General features: G+C 50.8%; 1 protein-coding gene across 2 annotated transcripts in view; it reads right to left on the bottom strand.

Moving 5' to 3' along the window:
• Nucleotides 1-11,138: 11,138 nt before the first annotated feature.
• Nucleotides 11,139-18,823, bottom strand: part of RDH10 (retinol dehydrogenase 10) — a 24,681-nt gene continuing 16,996 nt past the window's right edge. Inside the window, exons 4-7 of one of the 2 annotated variants that reach the window (XM_036437146.2) lie at nucleotides 14,235-14,333; nucleotides 12,997-13,142; nucleotides 11,523-11,654; nucleotides 11,139-11,423 (exon numbers count right to left, since the gene is read on the bottom strand). In XM_036437146.2, the coding sequence (XP_036293039.1) occupies nucleotides 11,300-11,423; nucleotides 11,523-11,654; nucleotides 12,997-13,142; nucleotides 14,235-14,333 (501 nt within the window). In that variant the 3' untranslated portion in view covers nucleotides 11,139-11,299. The remainder of the gene's footprint in view (nucleotides 11,424-11,522; nucleotides 11,655-12,996; nucleotides 13,143-14,234; nucleotides 14,334-18,823) is intronic. The other variant, XM_045581485.1, reaches the window with a different exon arrangement.

Below are 18,823 nucleotides of genomic sequence, written 5' to 3'. Positions count from 1 at the left end.
CCCCCCTCCTCTGTTGCTTCTAAAGGAACTTTAGAGGACAATAGCATTTTCCGTGGCCTAGCAGAGTGGCTCAGTTCACTGATCTTCGAAGTTACCTGACTTCCACCACCTCCACAGCCCGCCGTACATAAAATATGGCTTCTGTCCTCCTAAGATAAATCATTCCACACTGGCATTTCTTCATTGGGAAGAGACCAGAAGTGCCCCGATCACACCCGCTCCAAGTTCTGGGGCTCACCGAGCTAAAACCTCGAAGCGGGAAGGAACCTCGCTCCCCAAAGCTGGGTCCCCGAGAGGAAGCCCGGCCAAGCCCTCTCCTCCGAATGGGCTGAGTCCGGTCACATCTGCAGCAGGTAACGCAGAGGGTTCCTGCCTGTCAGCTGGGGCGTCCGTGGGGACCACTCCGGGGCTGGAACAGGAAGCCGGAGCAGCTGGAGGAGCTGAGGTCTGAGTCCCCGGGGCCGCAGCTTGTGCTCCAGTTCCTTCCGAGACAGCGCGTTCCTTTCCTTCCTCCGTCCCGGCCAGGTTCTGCCGTTCCCAGCCCACGGTCCCCGCAGGAATGCGAGGGCAGCAAGGGGCTCCGGAGGCAATGGGGAGAGCGGCCAGGGCTGGTGCGAAGGCCCCAGCGTCCTGCAGGGAACCCCACGGCCAGCTGTGGATTTTCTCTCCTGACGCTCCAAGACCGATCGGCCAGAGATTCTGAGAGATGGGGAGGACCAGCACCTGTGGGGTGGGGTGCCTCACACTTTTCTGGTCATCAGTGACTTGCCAGCACAGGTGAGGTTGCTGGGAGCAAAGCTCTAAGGGTGTGTGAATAGATAATTCTTTTTATTCTTTTTAAAATTTTTATTGTTTTAATACTCACCGAAGGTCATGCTTAGAGAGAGGAATTGAGAGAGAGAGAGAGAAGCCTTCCTCTGTATACTCCTCAACTAAGGATCAAACTGGAAACTCAGGTATATGTCCCGACCAGGTATCGAACCGGCAACCTATTGGTGCACAAGATTTCACTCAGTCAACTGAGCCACTCTACTAGGCCAAGGAAAGCTCTATTGTCCTCTAAAGTTCCTTTAGAAGCAAAAGAGGAAGTCGGTAAATCTTACAGTGCACACACACAAAAATTCCTTCAGTGCACACACACACAAAATCCTTCAGTGCACAAAAAGCTTAGCAAAGTATGTTTAGGTTTCCCAGGGGAGCCGGCCACAGTGATATGAGAAGGGCACAGAGAGCACTCAGGCTCACATTTATTCAGCATCGACTGTGTGCTTAGCTCTGTGTGAGGAGCTGCTGAGATGACTAAGGACACTGGTCCTCAGATGTAGAGAAGCTGACTGCAGCACAGGAGGTATTTATGGTGTGTGCGTGTTCGTGTGTGTGTGTGTGTGTGTGTGTGTGTGTGTGTATGTGTGTGTGTGTATGTGTGTATGTATGTATTCAGCTTTGACCTCCTTTCCAGCCCAAAGCTCTAAAACCCCGGGGGATTTCTGGAGTGATGGGAGTGCCTTCTGTATTCATAATGAGCCGCTTTCCACCATACCTCACCTGCGTTTATGCTAATGTGGTGACCCTGGTGGGCACTTCCTTTCGAGGGAGAGCTGGCCACTCAGAATTTGTTTTCCTTTTTATTGGATTTATTGGGGTGACACTGGTTAACAAAAATATGCAGGCTGCAGGTGCACAATTCCACAACACATCATCTGTGCACTGTGTTGTGTGCTCACCACCCCAAGCCAAGTCTCCGTCCATCACCATTTACCCACTCCTTACCCTCGTCTACCCTCCCTTCTCCCTCCCCTGCAGTCGCCACGCTATTGTCCATTTTTCTCTCTTGTTTTCTTGTTGGCTCAGTCCCTCCATCCCCCAACACTTCACCCCCACCCTCCAGCAGCTATGGGCCTGCTCTCTGTCTGTAGGTCTGCGAGGATTGGCACCCCTTTCCCAGACTCCAGAGCAGGAGGCAGGGCTGAAGAACGAGCTCAGTCACCTGTGGGCAGTGACTGAGCCAGTCATGCCTCTGTGGGAACACTCCGCTGGGTTGGCCAACACAGGAGATGGGGGAGCTGGTGCGTCTGGAAAGGGCATGGACGCCGCACCACCCTCTTGACCGTTAGGCTGAACCTCATGATTGTAGGTCAAAACCAGTGGGTCCCTGGCCCGGAAGCTCAGTTGGTTGGAGCATTATCCTAATATGCCAAGGTTGCAGGTTCAATCCCGGGTCAGGGCACCTACAAAGATCAACCAATGAACGTATTAATGAGTGGAACTACAAAGGCAATCGCTTCGCCATGTTCGGTTAGGAATGGACCAGCACCACGTGCTCTGTGTGCGTCCTCTCACCCTCCTCGCTGTACTCCGGACAGGCACTTTGCTCCCAGTCCACACACAAGGACACTAAGACTAGCAGAGGTTGTCCACCTAAAAAATGTCCAACCTTGTAGAGAATGTTTGAGTTTATGTGAGTCAGATTGATGATGATTGCTAGGAAACAAAATCTCAACAGGTTGAGAAAATGGAATTTATACCATGGAGCCGAAACCGGTTTGGCTCAGTGGTAGAGCGTCGGTCTGCGGACTGAAAGGTCTCAGGTTCGATTCCGGTCAAGGGCATGTACATTGGTTGCGGGCACATCCCCGGTAGGGGGTCTGCAAGAGGCAGCTGGTGGATGTTTCTCTCTCATTGATGTTTCTAGCTCTCTATCTCTCTCCCTTCCTCTCTGTAAAAAATCAATAAAATATATTAAAAAGGAGAAAAAAGAAAATGGAATTTATACAATGGAATACTATGCATCAGGAAAAAAAGAAGAAGCATCTTTTACCCTTTGAGATAGCATGGAGGGACCTGGAGAGCATTGTGCTAAGTGAAATAAGCCAGTCAGAGAAAGACAAGTATCACATGTCATTCACTCATAGGTGGAATCTAATGAACAAAATAACCGATGAACAGAGGGGAGCCAGAGACATGGAAGCATGGAACAGAGTGCGGAATCTGGGAGGGAAGGTGGGGGAGGGTGGGGGTAGGGAGTGGGAGGTAACCAACCAAAGACCTTGCATGCACATAGGCATGGTCCATGGACACCAGCAATAGGGCAGTGACAGCCTGAGGTGAGGGGCCGGGGGCAGGAGATGACCCTGACATTTCAAAAGTATGTTATCTTCCTTGGGTCAGAACAGTGGGCAGGGATCAGCTAAGGTAGAACTGACCTTTGTCAAGGAAGCGGCAGGCCTAGGCCAGGACTTCCCCCCGTGACGCGCTTTTAGTCGGGAATTTTTATGTTCGGACCACCTTGGGTGGTTTCATCAGGTCTCGGAGTTTGTAAGGCTGCATAGGCCTCTCCTGAGCTTGTGGGGTTGAGTCTGTGGCCCCCTTTCTCGTCCACTCCTCTCATACCCCCCTCATCACAGTCCCGGGGCAGATACCGTTACTTCCCCTTACACACCCAGACACGGCCGGCTAGTGAGGGCCAGGGCTGGCTTCGCGCTCAGGCAGGGACCCTGACTGTGCCAGATCCCTAGGGCTGCCGAAAAGAGCAGCGCACACCGAGGGGCTGGAACAACAGCAATTCATCCCCTCGAAGTTCTAGAGGCCGGAAATCCCCAATCAGGGTGTGCATGGGGCTGATTCCTTCGGCGGCTCTGAAGGGGAGCTCCTTGCCTCTTCCTAGCTGGGCCCTCCCAGGCAGTCCTGGGCTCGTGGCCTCGTCCCCCAGTCTCTGCCTCTGTCGTCTCAGGCATTCTCCCTGCTGTCTTTGTCTCTTTTTTTCCTGCAGAAAACTTGACTGTTACCACTTGGCCCCAGGCATGGGAGAGGGCTCCAGGGGGTTAGAAGGCTGCCTAGTGGTGGCAGGGAGAGGCTCAGGTAAAAGCCAGGCACCAGGGGGACAGGGAGGAGCCCCTGACAGGCCTTGGGGCTCCACAGGCTCCTGGTGGTGCTGGAAGGGGACCCTTTGGAGGAAGCACTGGCCCAGCCCAGCCAGGGGGGCGGCCTGTGGAGGGGAGCAGGTGTTGCCCGTCTTCTTGATGAGTTTTACCCGCTCACCCCGGAAGTGGTTCTCCAGGAAGTCCCAGAGACAAGGGTTCCTTGGGTCAGAACCCAGGGCCTGCGGCTCCAAAGGGCCTGGGCCAGGCTCCTCTCCGAGGCCACGGCGGCTTCCATGGCGTCCTGAGCTTCACCCCACTCGCCTTGGGGAGGCCTCAGCCGGTCCCGAAAGAGGGTGTGGCCTCCATGCTGGTTTTGTGTCTTCAAGAGCCTCTGGGAGCCCTGTCACTTCTCCTCGCCAACGCGAGGAGGAAGTGGCCCCCGCCCTCCAGGGCCACAGGGTCCCCGTGGACATAGAGGCCCAGAGAGAGGTAGGTGTGGGGGCCGCAGATGCAGGCTGGCCGGGCGGGGGAGGAGGCCTCCACCTCGGTGGAACGATTCTGACAAATTTGGGAACTCTGACAAATCTCTCGGCAATAAGGGGCTGAGCTCAAAAAACGGTGTTGGCTGCTCTCGGGTGGAATGTACCCGGAGATGATCCCGGAAAGATGTTGGAGGTGGTCGGAGGCTGCAGGAAGGGGCATCACTGAGTCTGTTGAAGGAAGAGACGGATGGGGGTGGGCATTGCTGCGGGCTCTGCCTATGTGTCATCTCTTAAAGTAGGGGTGTCGAACTCAATCAGAGAAGGGGCCAAAATCTAAAATCCAGCCTAAATCGTGGGCCGAATGGTTTACTGAACAGTCATAAACTGTCATTGTGATGGAAACGCAGCGGAGTGCAGTGATGACAGCGCGGTGCGGGCCACATTGCAAGGCCTGGCGGGACGGATTTGGCCCGCGGGCCTTGTGTTTGACACATGTGTCTTAAAGGATGCCAGTGACTGGATGGAGGGCTCACCAGAAGTCATAGACCTAATTGTGATTGCATCTACAAATACCCTTTTTACAAAATGGTCCCATTTACAGGAACTGAGGGTCAGGACAGCATTATCTTTTGGGGGCACATGAGTCAACCCACAATGCTGTGCTCTTGAATGGCAGCTCTACAGCTGCAGGTCGCTGTGTGCCCGGGGGGCAGGGATCCCACCTGCCCGCTGGCCTCCTGCTCAGAGCCAGCTGGATGGGGAGACGCTCCTGTGGGCAGCGGCCAGGCTGTGGGGGCGGGGAGGCTGCGGGTGGCGTCCAGGTAGACCACCCAGAAGGTGTGGGCGAGGCGAGGGGGCATTTCTCGCGGCCGCTGTGCACACACATCTCTGCCTGCAGCATGGTTTACATCACCCTGACAGGGAAACCCCCAGCTCAGGTCTGGGCTGAAGATGCTTTGTTTTTCTTGCTAATCGATTCCCTGGCTCTTGGCTAGTGGTGAGGAAGGTTGCAACAATTACAGCTAAAAAGCCTGTGAGATGCTCCCGTAAGACAGCGCAGGATGTCTACAGAAGCAGAGCAAGTTAGAGGAGAAATAATACTCAATGAGGAAGAGTCTAGGCTCGTGATGGCACATTCTCGGGGCTTTGCTGGGACGAGAGGCGTAGAAAAGGGTTAGTGTTGTGGGATGGCCATGGTAATGAGGGAACAGAGAGCCTGGTAAGGGTCATAATTAAAAGTGCCTAGGACTGCCCAGCTGGTGTGGCTCAGTGGTTGAGAGGTGACCTATGAACCAGGAGGTCGAGGTTCAATCCCTGGTCAAGGGCACATGCCCAGGTTATGGGCTCGATGCACAATAAGGTGTGTGCAGGAGGCAGTCCATCCATCGAGGATTCTCTCTCAAGGTGATGTTTTTCTCTCTTTCTCCCTCTCCCTTCTTCTCTGAAATCAATAATAATGGTAAACTTAAAAAAAAAAAGTACCTAGGACTGCGGTCCCGCGCTCTGCCTTGCTGTTCCCTGGGCAAGCTGGGAGAGCAGTGATGCCCATCGTGACCCGGGACCGGCCCTCGCCGTCCCCCGCCAGCGGTGAGGTCAGCAGGCCAGGGAACCAGATAGGGGCCTGTCCCGTTGTGCAGACTGATAAGAAGTTTGGCTCATGGAATCGGCGCGTTCGAAGTAACAAGTATCCATCTGGCGACCCTGAACTGCGCTTTGTTCCCCCTCCCCCCCCGCCCCGAGATTCCCATGGAACCGCTAAACTACGGCTCGAGAGCCACAGGCGGCTCTTTGGCCCCTTGAGTGTGGCTCTTCCACGAAATACCACGGCCTGGGCGAGTCTATTGTGAAGAAGTGGCGTTCGAAGAAGTTTAAGTTTAAAAAAATGTGGCTCTCTAAAGGAATGTCAATTGTTGTGCCGTTACTATTTGGCTCTGTGGATTGACACGTTTGCTGACCACTGCCCTGGACCATTCATGGCCCGATGGTCTGAGCGAGGCCTGCTCCCGCAGCCACGCCGACAAAACTGCCAACGGGCAGCAGGGCTCCGTGAGAAGGCCACTTCCCTCTGGTCGCTGGAACAATGGACCCAGTGACGGGGCCCGCGCACCCCCCCTTCCCCCCAAAAAAGGCCCAAAGGCCCATGAGCTATCTGCTAGCACTGCCCTTCACCTTGGGGCCACGGCCCCGGGGCCGCCACGCAGACGCTTCTTCTCGGGTCAGACTGAGGTTCCTTAAGGGTGACTCAGACGGGAGATTAGGTCCCCAGCAGTGGAGATAACTGTTTCTATTCGTCTGGCTTCTCCTCGGGAGGGGAAGTCCCCCTCCTGACTTTGTTCCCGTCACCTTTTGTGGCTTGTCTTTTCTGTGGCATTCCCTCACATTCCCCGCGTTTGGGTCCCTAGACCTTCTCATTCTGAGTTTCCCCCTCCCAGGCTCACTGCAGAGCTTCTCTGCAGGGACTCTAGAATCTTAGCACCAGCTTCTTTCTCGGGCACCGGGATGAGAGGTCCTGCCTGCCTGTTCCTGTCGCCTCCACGCAGAATTTCTGACATCAGATGTATGGTTTGTGCTGCTGCTCCCACTGGCTTAGGCTCCTGGGGAGTGTGCTTGTCAGGAGAGCTACGTCCCTCCCAGCTGCCGTGCTCAGTGCTTGAGCATCGACCTATGAACCAGGAGGTCAGGTTCGATTCCTGACTGGGGCACATGCCCAAGTTTTGGGCTGGATCCCCAGGTTGGGGTGTGTAGGAGGCATGATTCTCTCTCATCATGGATATTTTGATCTCTCTCTCTCCCTCTCTTTTCCTCTCTGAAATCAATAAACACACACACACACACACACACACACACACATATATATGTGTGTGTGTGTGTTTTGTTTTTTTTTTAAAGAGAGAGAGAGGAGAGAGAGAGAAAAGTTAAGTCCCCTGCGCAGCCGTGGTCATTGGTCCACACACTCCCAGGCCATCTCCTTTTCCCTCTCACCACCTCCCTGCGGGACTCCGGCTTCAGCTCCCCTCCCAACTGGTCCCTGGCTTCCATGTCCCCAGACTTTTCACAGCCACCGAATTGATTCTGTTAAACTCACACTGCTCCTGTCGCTGCCAGAAACCCCCCAGGCAGCTCCTCTCCTCTCTGCCGCTCCTTCCCCTGGAGTGAAGGCTGTTTTCAAGGCAGACGGGGCTTCCTCAGGGAGTGCGTGGTGTTCTCCGCCCACGTCCTGTGTGAGGTCTAAGGAGTGTGATCTTGCCATTCACTCTCCGGCCTTTCTGGAGATGCCGTTCCCGGGCTCTCCTCCTCATCGACACTGTCTCCTGCACATCTTCAAGGCTTATTGCACAGCCACCTCCTGCCTCCCCCATGCTGAGACCTCAGCACTGAGAGATGCTCAGATGTGACCTTGTGCGTTCACTGTAAGCTCCTGGAGCCCCCGGGACAGCACTGAGGCTGGTGGTCGGCTCAGTGGCCCAGGGTCCCAGCCCAGTGGGCCCATCCCAGCCTTGCTTGCTTGGTTCCTCTTTTTAAATCAGACACAGGCCATAGATTTGGCACAGAAAGCTCTAACCTGCTTCCCCAGCCCCCACTGATTTTAAATTTTGTCGGAGGCAAAAGCAAATATCCAAGGTTCAGGTCAATGCCAATTTGAGAGCATTTCTGCCAGTTGGAAAAGAAAACTTTGAAAAAGACATTTGACTTTTTTTTTTTTTTAACTTGGGGAAAATTTAAAAGGTATAGTCTTTCAAAGAAACAGGATACTTAAAGAAAAAAAAAAGAAAGAAAGAAAGAAAGAAAAAGAAAAAAACCTCGGCCTGGCTGCACGCGGTTGAGCCCTGTCAAGCTCAGCTAATCTCCTGTGACAGAGCAGCAGACCTAGCAGAGCAGGGGGAACAATGGCTGGAATTTATCTCCACCGGCTTCATAATTCCTGGGTCCCACACAATGTGATTATCATTAAACCGACTGAAAGGAGTGTGTGTGTGTGTGTGTGTGTGTGTGTGTGTGTGAGAGAGAGAGAGAGAGAGAGAGAGAGAGAGAGAGAGAGAACACACTGTCACACAGCTGGGAGACAGAAGTGGTCTCCCTAAGGGGTCAGCCTTGAGTGCAGTGGCCCTGAACAGCGGCCTGAGTAGGCCAGATGACAGCAAAGAGAGCATATTCAAAGTCGGGAGTAATGTCAAAGGTGGGGGTGTAGAGGAACAATCAGCAAGAACAGTCGCCTTGGCTATTGACTAGAGTGAGCAACAGCAGCACGCGGGCTCGACAGGAAGAGAGCTCACGTCACTGGGGAGAACGATGGCGGCGCACCCAGCGTCAGGCCAGGACCCTGATGCTGAGGGAGAGCACTACGGCGAGGCAGGGGCTTGGAGCCCTAACCTTGCATCCACCGTATCCCCTCCCAACGGCGCAGCCGGGGAAGTTGGACAGCGTTCAAAGGAGAGCCGTGGCTGTAATTAAACTAGGCTGCAACGTGGGAATTGAATTCTACACAAAAGGGAAAGGAATTAGGCTTATTGAACTCGGAGATGGACAACCGTACAAGGGCAGCAACAAACAAAAATAGCAGCAGTTTAAGTGACAACATGGGAGAATAAAATTAAACGTGGGGATGTTTCCTTAGTCCTGCGATGGAGAAGTGGGTCATCTGAGTAGAAATGATTTCTCCAGGGTGGTTGGTGGGTGCCGGCTGATGCAGGCAAACCTGAGTTGCTTTGGACATGTCTCCGCCCACGCTGTTATGAGACTACCCTAAAGTACTTCTTTAAACTCAAAATGAAAATGAAGAGGCAACCTGGTGCTTCAGTTGTTTCAATGGCCTGGGGCTTGGTTATACTATCTAATAAAGAGGGAACATGCTGATTGTCATGCACTCATAAGATGGCGGCACCCACAGCCAGAAGATGGCCGTACCCAGTCCCCTCAGCCCCGCCTCGTCCAGCCTCAATCCCCAGACCCCTCAGCCTGGCAAGGGAAGGCAGTTGGGGGCAATCAGGCCAGCAGGGAAGGGCAATTGGGGACAATCATGCCGGCAGGGGAGCAGTTAGGTGCCAATCAGGCTGGCAGGGGAGCGATTAGGAAGCTATCAGGCTGGCAGGCAGAGTGGTTAGGGGCCATCAGGGAGGCAGGTAAGTGGTTAGGAGCCAGCAGTCCCGGATTGTGAGAGGGATGTCCCATTGGAGAGGGTGCAGGTTGGAGGTTGGGCTGAGGGACAACCCTCCACCCCCCACCCCCCAAACACATTGCCCTGTGCACGAATTTTGTGTGCACTGGGCCTCTAGTCACTGATAAAGAGAACTCCCAACATAACATGAAGCTACTTCTCATAAAGACTAGCGATGAGACAAGCGCCCGAGCTAGGATTGTCCTGTGCAGACACAGAGCTGATTTGATCTGTGTGGGGCAGGCTGACTCATAGCGAATGCGCTTCTTTTTCTTTCCCCACTTTTAGTATAAGCAAGCCCCTGATAAGGGATCTAATCTAGGCAAATGGTAACAGTGGAGATTGGGATAAATGGCACCCTTAGCTCTTCATGTCTGTTCCGACACCATCCCATTCAAACATTTTTCTTTAAGGCATCATATGGCAGAGAAAAAACGCACATGGTTTTCCCTACAACAATGCTGACAACTAATAAACCACACACTCAGTTGTATGTAAGTTAATTCTTTAAATTTAATCAGTCCTTTATAAAACTTCCCAATTCATTAGTAAAAGATGGCTTATTTTAATAGCCTTAAACATTGGTTGCTATTTAAACAAGACATTCTAAAAAAAAAAAAAAAAAAGGCAATCACATAATAGTTTATAGTCATTTACAAGTGGATGGTATACATTTAGATACAGAGGTAGAAGTTCACTTTTACAACATCTCACGAATACACATTTACCAAATTCAAGGCACAAAATAGTTTGCTTTACAAAAAAATACTGTAAAAATGTCATTTGCTGTTGTACAAGGTGAATAAAAATTTCAAAAGAATCTTTACAGCCTTCCATCTGTACTCCATAGTGTAAGATTTCCCCCCTCACTCATCGTAGTTGGCACAAAAATGGGGATTTTTAAAAAAATTTAGAATCCCCATTTTTAGAAATGTTGTCTTTGCTGATCTGCTATGTATTCTAGATAAAAGTCCACCCACCCAAAGAAATGAAACATAGCGACTTCCTGAGGAAAGGACACATTCTGGATGCAGAATTCATAAGTAGGAAACGCATGATCTTTTTTTTTTATTTTTTTATTTTTTTGATAATTCGGTCCCCAGTGATAGATACTTAAAGGAAAGGTTTCAGAGTGAAAGTTTAAAAATTCAGCTACCACTTCAGTCATGTGACTTTAAGAATGCTGACAACTAATAAACCACACACTCAGTTGTATGTAAGTTAATTTCTCTGTTGTAGGGAAAAGAGACCCATTATCTTTCCGAAACAAACATCGCTTGATTCAAACTGATGGAGATTTCAAAATTCCTTTTCAAAAGAGCTGAATAAACGCGAGAGGCCGCACAGGCTGTGCAAAACGAAAACCCAGGAAACAGGAGAACACATCGCACTATCGGTCCTTGGAGTTGCAAGGGTGTCGACTGACTCGAGTTTAATGACCAGAATTAATAAACTCTATGGGAACGAAGAAAAACCACACACGTGAAACACACCGTAGTTACCATCTCTAGACTTTCTGCTCGTTAGAAAGCCACGGGAGCCTGGAGACGCCACAGTGCTTGTCTGAGAGAACGAACTGGTTTCAGGGTTCTGCCTACAAAGACCTCACCTTTGCTGATCGCATTTTTCCAAGTACTCTAGTCGGTTAATGTACACTTTATTTTTTTTAAAGTTGATTAATTAAAAAAAAAAAAAGTCCACACGAATTTAGAATCCCGAGAATGTCCGTAATGCTGATGTGGGTGGACGGAAACATCTTGACCATCTTCCTAGAGAAATGGCGCTCCACCCAAAAATGATTCTCAGATGCCGTTTTTCGCCTCGTTATTGTTTGTGGCTTGTTTTCTTTGAGCGATAAAGGGGTACATACACTTGTCCGCTCCTAGGAACCGATACATGCACACCACGGCTTCGAAAGGAAGGATGCTGCAAGGGAAAGCCACAGCGGTTAGCGAATGCGAGGCATGAGCCCAGGCAGGGGCGGGTCCGGCCGGGCGGGGGGGAGGGAGGGACCCCCTCGGTTACCTCTTCATGAACGTCACGATGTACATGAGGCGGGGCGTGCAGATCATGGGCTGGTCGGTGAGGATAGCCCTCATGGCCTGCTGCACGCAGTAGTCGGGCTTCAGAGGGGGTAGGAAAGGCTCGATCTCCTTCCTGGAAGTTAATTAAAAGGCAATGAAGGTGAGCACACAATGGGCAAGACCGCGCTTCATTTCACAACATGAACAGCGATGTTATCTGAGCCACAAGCTTTTGCCTCAGTTTTCACTTCACTTCGCTTCTCTGTATTTTCTAAATTTTCCTACTATGAATAAGGCAGAGTCTGGAAAACAAGTTTTAAAAAGAGGGCAGGACTGGTCTGCTTTTCTCTAAAGTGAGTCAAGTTTAAATACCTTAAGTTATATTTTTCTTTTTTCTTTCAACATAAAAAGGAGAGGGCGTTTAGCATAACCAACACTAAGCCCACACAGATGCCAGGGGGTGTGCGGGGCGGCTCAGGTAGCGGAGAGAGCCCTGCACAGCCTTCCGGACCCAGCCGAAGCCCTTCCCAGGCGCAGGCTGGGAAGCCAGGTGTGTTCTCCAGGGCTCTCTGACATGAGGTGACTTTGACCTTCAGCTGAATTCAGCACGGTGCATACTGAAATGCATTACTCCTTTCTCTTTCCTTTGTCCCAACACCGCTCTGGACACCCACCACAATGCTACATACGAAGGAGGGCTCCTTGGACTCTGAGCAACTGATTCCTAACATAGAAGGAGGGACAACCACACACACACACACACACACACACACACACACACACGGGGAAGGGTCAGCCTGAGACTGCAAGGACTGAAGTCACCTTCCACCTGCCTCCCTGCCTGGTCAGGTTCAGCGTGTGACCAAGAGGGCACATGTTCGGTTATCTTCCTTTGCTTTTCAAATGAATCCAACAGAGTTCTCAAGCCCGTCATCAGAGTACCCTCTTAATGATTCTTGGTGTTTATTCTACTCGGCAAAGTCAGATGAGACTTCGCATTCAGACTCCCACAGGCCTTTCATTCCTAGCAAATGGAGTCGTTTCTTCTCATTCTGGAGGGAATTTGGCTACACTCTCTGCAGAAAGGACTCTCCCAAGCCTGGAGAGGAACTCCCTGACACTGACACTTGCACACGGATGGATACTGAGGAAGTAAAACACCTCCTACAGGGGGGCCTCCAGGGCAATCCCAGGAGCTGCATCTCCTCCACGAAGGCCTGGAGAAGCTACGTCCGTCCGGTCTGGCGCCTCCAGACGAACGTCTGCAGGGTGACACCGTGTGGCACGAGCCCCCGCCTGTCCATCTCATTCACCTCCGTTTTACAAAGTCTCTGCCCAGTGGAAGTTACAGGTTAACTGTCAAGTGAGAGCCCAAGTGCAAGCTGACGTCTAGGATCCAATTTCACGTTTTCCCGATACGGAAAGGTGACTTTTAAAACAGCCTTTTATGAGCAGTAAGAAAAGTTCTCACGGACCTGATGCGGCAGCCTCGGAACATGCCGGTGTCTACCAGGTACGGGCACACCAGTGTTGTCTTAATTCCGTCCTTTTCAGCAGCCTTTAGCTCGTGGCTCAGGGACTCATGGAAACCCACGACTCCAAATTTGCTGGCACAGTAATCCTGTGAGAGGGAGAGAAGAGGGCAAGAGCTGAGCACACAGCAGGCCCCAGACCAAACCCGGCCTTCTCCCGGGTCTGCTACTCTGGTTACGTTTGCTACGAAAGGTTACAGGTGACTAAGCAAAGAAAAGGAAAGCATTTTAAAAGACAGATATCTGATGTGGTTCAGTGCAGAAATAATATTTTCAAAGCAACAGCAAAAACACATGAACACTTTTTGCCACATCAATGCAGTATCAGATTACTTGGGGGGGAAGTTACCACAAAGGAGTCTATGAGAGCCAGCGGACTGGAGTTAAAAATGGAGAGAGGTTCACTTTGAAGTGTCTGGAAAATTTACAAATGGTCTCTTGTTCCCCAGAGGAAACTGAAAAACAGTTAAATTAATGCTGGGAGAACAAAGGTGCGTCTAGCTTAGGTTATAAGTTGTTATGACCTAATTTTCTCTTTCGGGTGAAGTACAAGTAAAAGTGGTAACTCTACCTGTGAGCTTAAACTAGAACTCAGCCTAAGGACTCACAGTTTAAGAAGCAAGTTCTCCATTGCCCAACGTTAAACTTAGGGATGGCCACACAGAACGCAGACGTTGTCTAGTCTGGGCCCGCTGGCATGGGGCGATGCTTTCCGTGTAAACACTGCAGGCAACGTGGGAGCACAGCACGGGGTAAGACACATGCACATGCTTTATGACTTGAATGTGGTGAAGGAGGTCAGTTCCACACACTGACCAGGCAGGACCCCTCCCATCTGCCAGAACCATCCCAATCTGACCAGCTAATACAGACAGCTGGCTCCCTTTGGGCAAGTTGACCAACGCAGAAGGTCAACCTTTGGCCTCACGTATCTGCTCCCCGTGACACTGCCCCTTCCCTCCAAGGCTTTGTTCTTGAACCTGTGCCTTCTACCATCATCAAGCAAGACTGCTAGCGGGCACGGGGCACACAGAGGACTGGCCCGGCGCCTTCTCCTCCCGTCACACTAGCCGGCCCTGGCACACCCAGGTGAGGTGCAGCAGGTACCCTTCTTAGGACCTGGGGGTACCCGTCACCAGAGAATGCAACTGAATGAAGGAAATGCTTCCCGTCTGACAAACCTCGACTCCGGCGGTACTGAACAACCCCAAGGAGCTCGCAACCGTCACGATGTGGCCGTGATTAATCTCCAGCATCGTAGGGAGAAAAGCCTTCGTGGTCTGAAAGAAAAGGGAGACACAGGCTTCAGAACGGACACGAGTGGTTTCATCTAAAACCCAACCCAACAACAACAACAACAACAAAAAACACAAAAAATCCCAACCCAGCATAACGGAGCAGAGTTTACACCGACCACTAAGGAGAAGATCCCTTCGGAGTGGGTTAACCTCGCACCGTGTCACTGGCGTGGCAGGCCTGTTATAAGCCGTGACCAATAAGGCCGTGACCCCGGTCCCTTTGGGGACGACGTCCAGATGAAAAGAAAGCCGTTCCTATAGGGCTCTATCACTTTCAGGTGAGTGTTGTCTGCTGAACGACTCCCAGGTCTTCTTATTGCTCATGACACGTGAGTGTGGCTCTCAGGCCGGGAGGGCCTCCCCCTCCCACAGACAGGTGCCTCGTGTCTGTGTTTACCTAGTGGGCACCTCTAAGCAGTGACAAACCCGTGGAGGGATATCCCAGCCTTCTCTTCCAGCATGCGAAGCTTTATTGTCAAAGGGTGCTAACAGGAGGGAAAGTGTATTCGTATGTTAAGAAGAACCAGGGAAAAGTATAGAGTCATTTTAATGAAAACTGTCATAATGCTAACCCTGCACTGACAAAAACTTCTCACTGACCGCCCTGCACAGGGGTGGGGGGGGTGGCTTTCCCAGGGAGGCAGGTGACCGGCCACTCAGGTAGCAGAGCTCTGGCTCCAGGAAGGGGCCTCCGTAAAATCTCTTCTCCCTCAGGCTCTCATGCCTTTGAGATGCAAGGCTGTATTTTTTTTTTTTTTTTTTTACATTAAATTGCTTAAGATGATCTACGAACTACTCTACCAGGCTCCCAACAGTTTTATAACCTGCTTCTTAAAAGAAAGCAGCAAAGAGCAATCTGTCTACTGTTGAGTTATAGCCCATTGCCAGCACAGCTCCCCGTGATTTATGAAGTTAAAAACCCAAACGCTCACACAATGGACTGTAAGAAGAGCTGCATTCCCTCCTCGGAGGAGTTTCTGGCTAAGTGATCGCTGAATTTCTGCATAAATAGCTAACGTGTTATCAAAGCTTTTGCACATACAAGATCAAAAACAGTCGTTCCATCCGTTTTAAAGTTTTTTCATGTTCCAAACCATGATGCATGCAGTTGGCCAAATGAGTCTTGGTGACATATCTGAAGGTTCTCCCTAGTCTGACTCTGAACCGGCATGTGACACCCCTTGCCTCCCAACTCAGACCGCATTTGTCTGGCCTCTTCGCTGTGGTCACCTATGTCACGCTTATTCTCACCGGCCAGGTTCCACCCACCACCTCTTCTCTGACGCTCTACCTTCCGTGGCTTCCTACCTACTTCAGAGCGTAATGTGCATCACAGCCCCTTCTGCTTCCGGGTGCTCATGTCTCTGGAGCTTCCAAGACCTCTCTATCGGAAGCAGTTGGGGTGTTAAGCCTTTACCTAATATTACTCTGTATGTCTCGCTAGCCCAGACTAAGCGGAAAGATACAGACCCTTTCAGCCATGAAGGGAGATTGCTACGCGGTGACAAGCACTGTGGAAGCAAGTGATGGGACTCCTTGCGTGCTTACAGGCCCGCCGCAGAGCTGTGTGTGTATGACGGGTCCATGCTTCAGCTTGACTTTATTTCTTTGTAGTGGTAAGCGGGAATGGTTAAGGCAATGGTGATAACAGCTCTGATTCTGGTCTGCTTGATAGCCAAAAAAGGGCAAGCTGTGATACTTAGGTCATTACAGGTTCACCTTTAGGCTCTATAGCCGACATAGGGCTATTATACCACAGAACTGCAATCAAGCAACATCACAAAAAGGCTTCTATATTACAACAGAAAGCCTATCCTTAAATAAGCAAGTCTATAAGTGTTCTTGTAAGGATCTGGTTATCATTAATTATCTCCAGATTTATACTCCAAAAATCACAAAGTTTATTCTTGATGTTATCCAGAAACCATTTTTAAGTATTAAAAATTTGCTTCTTCTTGAAAGATGCAAATAGATTTAGTATGAAGGGCCCTGTTTTTAAGTTCTGAGGTATAAGAACTCAATGTTAAATCCCAAGAAATGAAACATGGTATAAAATACCACTAAGATATGCTACTTGGTGGCCTGACAGATCCAAACACTGACTGTGACAGCCACCCGGCCAGTGTCCCCACTGAGTCTCGGTGGTCGGCCGTGACCACAAACACACAGACTCCCTCGTTCATGTGCCACACTGCTGCTTGCAGGTGTTCAATGACTAAGCCAGGTCCCAGCACCATATAGATGTAGGGGATAGAAGATTAACAAACTCCTAATGGTTTTCAAAGATTCATTTGCTCTAAGTTTCTAAAACTGATAAATGTCCCCTCCCCTGAAATTAGTCTGGTGGCATTAACTTATTCAACAAGCATTTCTTGAATGCCTTCGCCATGCAGGTCTGTGTTCCGCCCTGGCCAGGGATGGGACATGACAGCGGGTCGCTTCCTGTCTGTGCATAATTCACACTCGCCAGCGCCTCACGGTGTTAAGTCAGAACACCAAACAGAAAGCGGTTCTGGCCTCTCCTTCACAAGAGCACGGTCTTGGGCTGCATATTCTTAAAAAAAAGGTTTGGGCTTCTTCCCCTGCACCCTCTGCAAAGTAGTTTGGAGGGATGTCGAAGCTGCTGGTTTGTATTTAGGAGAAAAAAGGGAAAAGAGAGACAAAAGAATCCAAACATGGCTAAGTGACAAATTTTTCCCAATTAATTGTGGTTGTAAACCACTATTTTTCAGGGAAGTATGCTTCACTTTAAGTAGCTGGTAGAGTGTGACCTAGGTTTGTTTTAATCCGAAGCTTTCTTTTGAGAGGGAAGGGTCAGATCCATGTTTTGTGGAATGGGAGCATGCAGGTAGGGACCACGCAGGTGTCTTTCTAACCCTGAGTTTGCAGGGCTCACGCTGGAGCCTGATCCACGTGACTGAGCACCAAGGCTGTTAATCATTCTCTTTGCTGCCTGAATGGAGGTGAGCAATTACCGGGTGTGCGTTATTTCCACAACCAAACTCCTGCCTTATGTCTGGAGCACATTACCAAATTAACTTTGATCAGCACGGATTCTACCCCCAACTTTACAAGAAAAATGCGATAAATCAGTGGCTAGCGTGCACCTCACTTTCAGGAATTTCCCAAAGCCCCTGACTAGTCCTCTTTCCTGATGCCTCGTGCCCTCCCTAGCCCGGGAGATGACATCTGAGATAGCACAGCATGTTCCGTCCCTGACACCGTCTGACAGCGCACAGAAAGCTGGCACTTGGCGATGAATTATTAATGCGCGCAAATACTGCAGCATGTATGAGCTGGGGACCAGCGAAAGGTGAAGTGCTAGTTGCTATGAAAGGTGAAGTGCTAGTTGCTATGACACCAGTCGGTTCAAGCGAAGGTTTGCGATCTTTCCCTTTGTCTCAGAGTCGTTAGCAGAACAGAAAGGACAAACCTGGAATATAAACTCGTGGCCGTGCCGCCCTCGGTGCCCCTGGAGGGCGGCCCGGGCCCCACTGGCCACCAGGGCTGCGGCTCTCCGCGGGAAGGACACACCCCTGGGGCAGGCCAGGGCCTGGGGAAGGGGCCTCTGATGGATGCACCGAGTTGGTTGGTGCCAATGGCAGTTGGCAGGGTCGGCTAAACGGTTACCCTAAGTCAGAGGAGTACACTCCATCGCCGTGTCCTCTTACTCAAATGTCTCCGAAGCAGGGAGATACCCAGCTTCTGGTCAGGAAAACCGGGTTGGCTCTTGATCTCGGGTGGGGAGGCAGTTAAAATCAGTCAGCAATGTGCATTGATTGGTCTGTTCCATGAGAGAATGTAGAGGCAGAACAGACCGAGGGGTTATCTTAACTGCAATAGAGAAAACTCTTAATAACGGTGCCTGGCTAACAGGTGTGGAGATACACCTCTGATTCCCTGTGATTACCTTTCCTCACTCCCATCCCACAGCCGGCCGCCAGCTGACAGGCTTGCCATGTGACTTTATACAGAGGGAGCCTAGCAGGTTGGCTCAGGGGTTAGAGCATTGACCCTGGGACTGAAGGGTTGAGGGTTCAATTCCAATCAAGGGTATTAACTTCGGTGGCAGGTTTGCTTCCCAGCCCCGCTTGGGGTGGGAGGCAACCAATCGATGCATCTCTCTTCCCCTCCTTTCTGCTCTCTCTAAAAAAAAAAATCAAAGGAAGAAATGTCCTTGGGTGAGGATTAACCAAAAAAACCCCACAAAAAGACAACAAAAAGCACACACACACACCAGAAGGAAAAGGGACATTCCTATGGACACTGGCATTCCTGTGGAACCTCCTTAACAGTCTAAGATCTCCCTGGCTCCTCAGGGGTCCTCTTCAAAGCACCAGGCGCTTTGAAAGATAACTGTAAAGGTCATATTTACAATGTAAACAAGAACTTGAACAGAAGTATGGCTGGACACAGACGTGACATGTCCCATCTTGAGAAATCTTTGGATGTGAGGTTTACGCCAAATTAAC

This window comes from Pipistrellus kuhlii, unplaced genomic scaffold (genome assembly GCF_014108245.1).
Source record: "Pipistrellus kuhlii isolate mPipKuh1 unplaced genomic scaffold, mPipKuh1.p scaffold_m20_p_14, whole genome shotgun sequence".
In the NCBI taxonomy this organism is placed as follows: domain Eukaryota; kingdom Metazoa; phylum Chordata; class Mammalia; order Chiroptera; family Vespertilionidae; genus Pipistrellus; species Pipistrellus kuhlii.
Note: the sequence above shows the minus strand (reverse complement) of the source record. Positions and strands in the feature narration are given on the sequence as shown.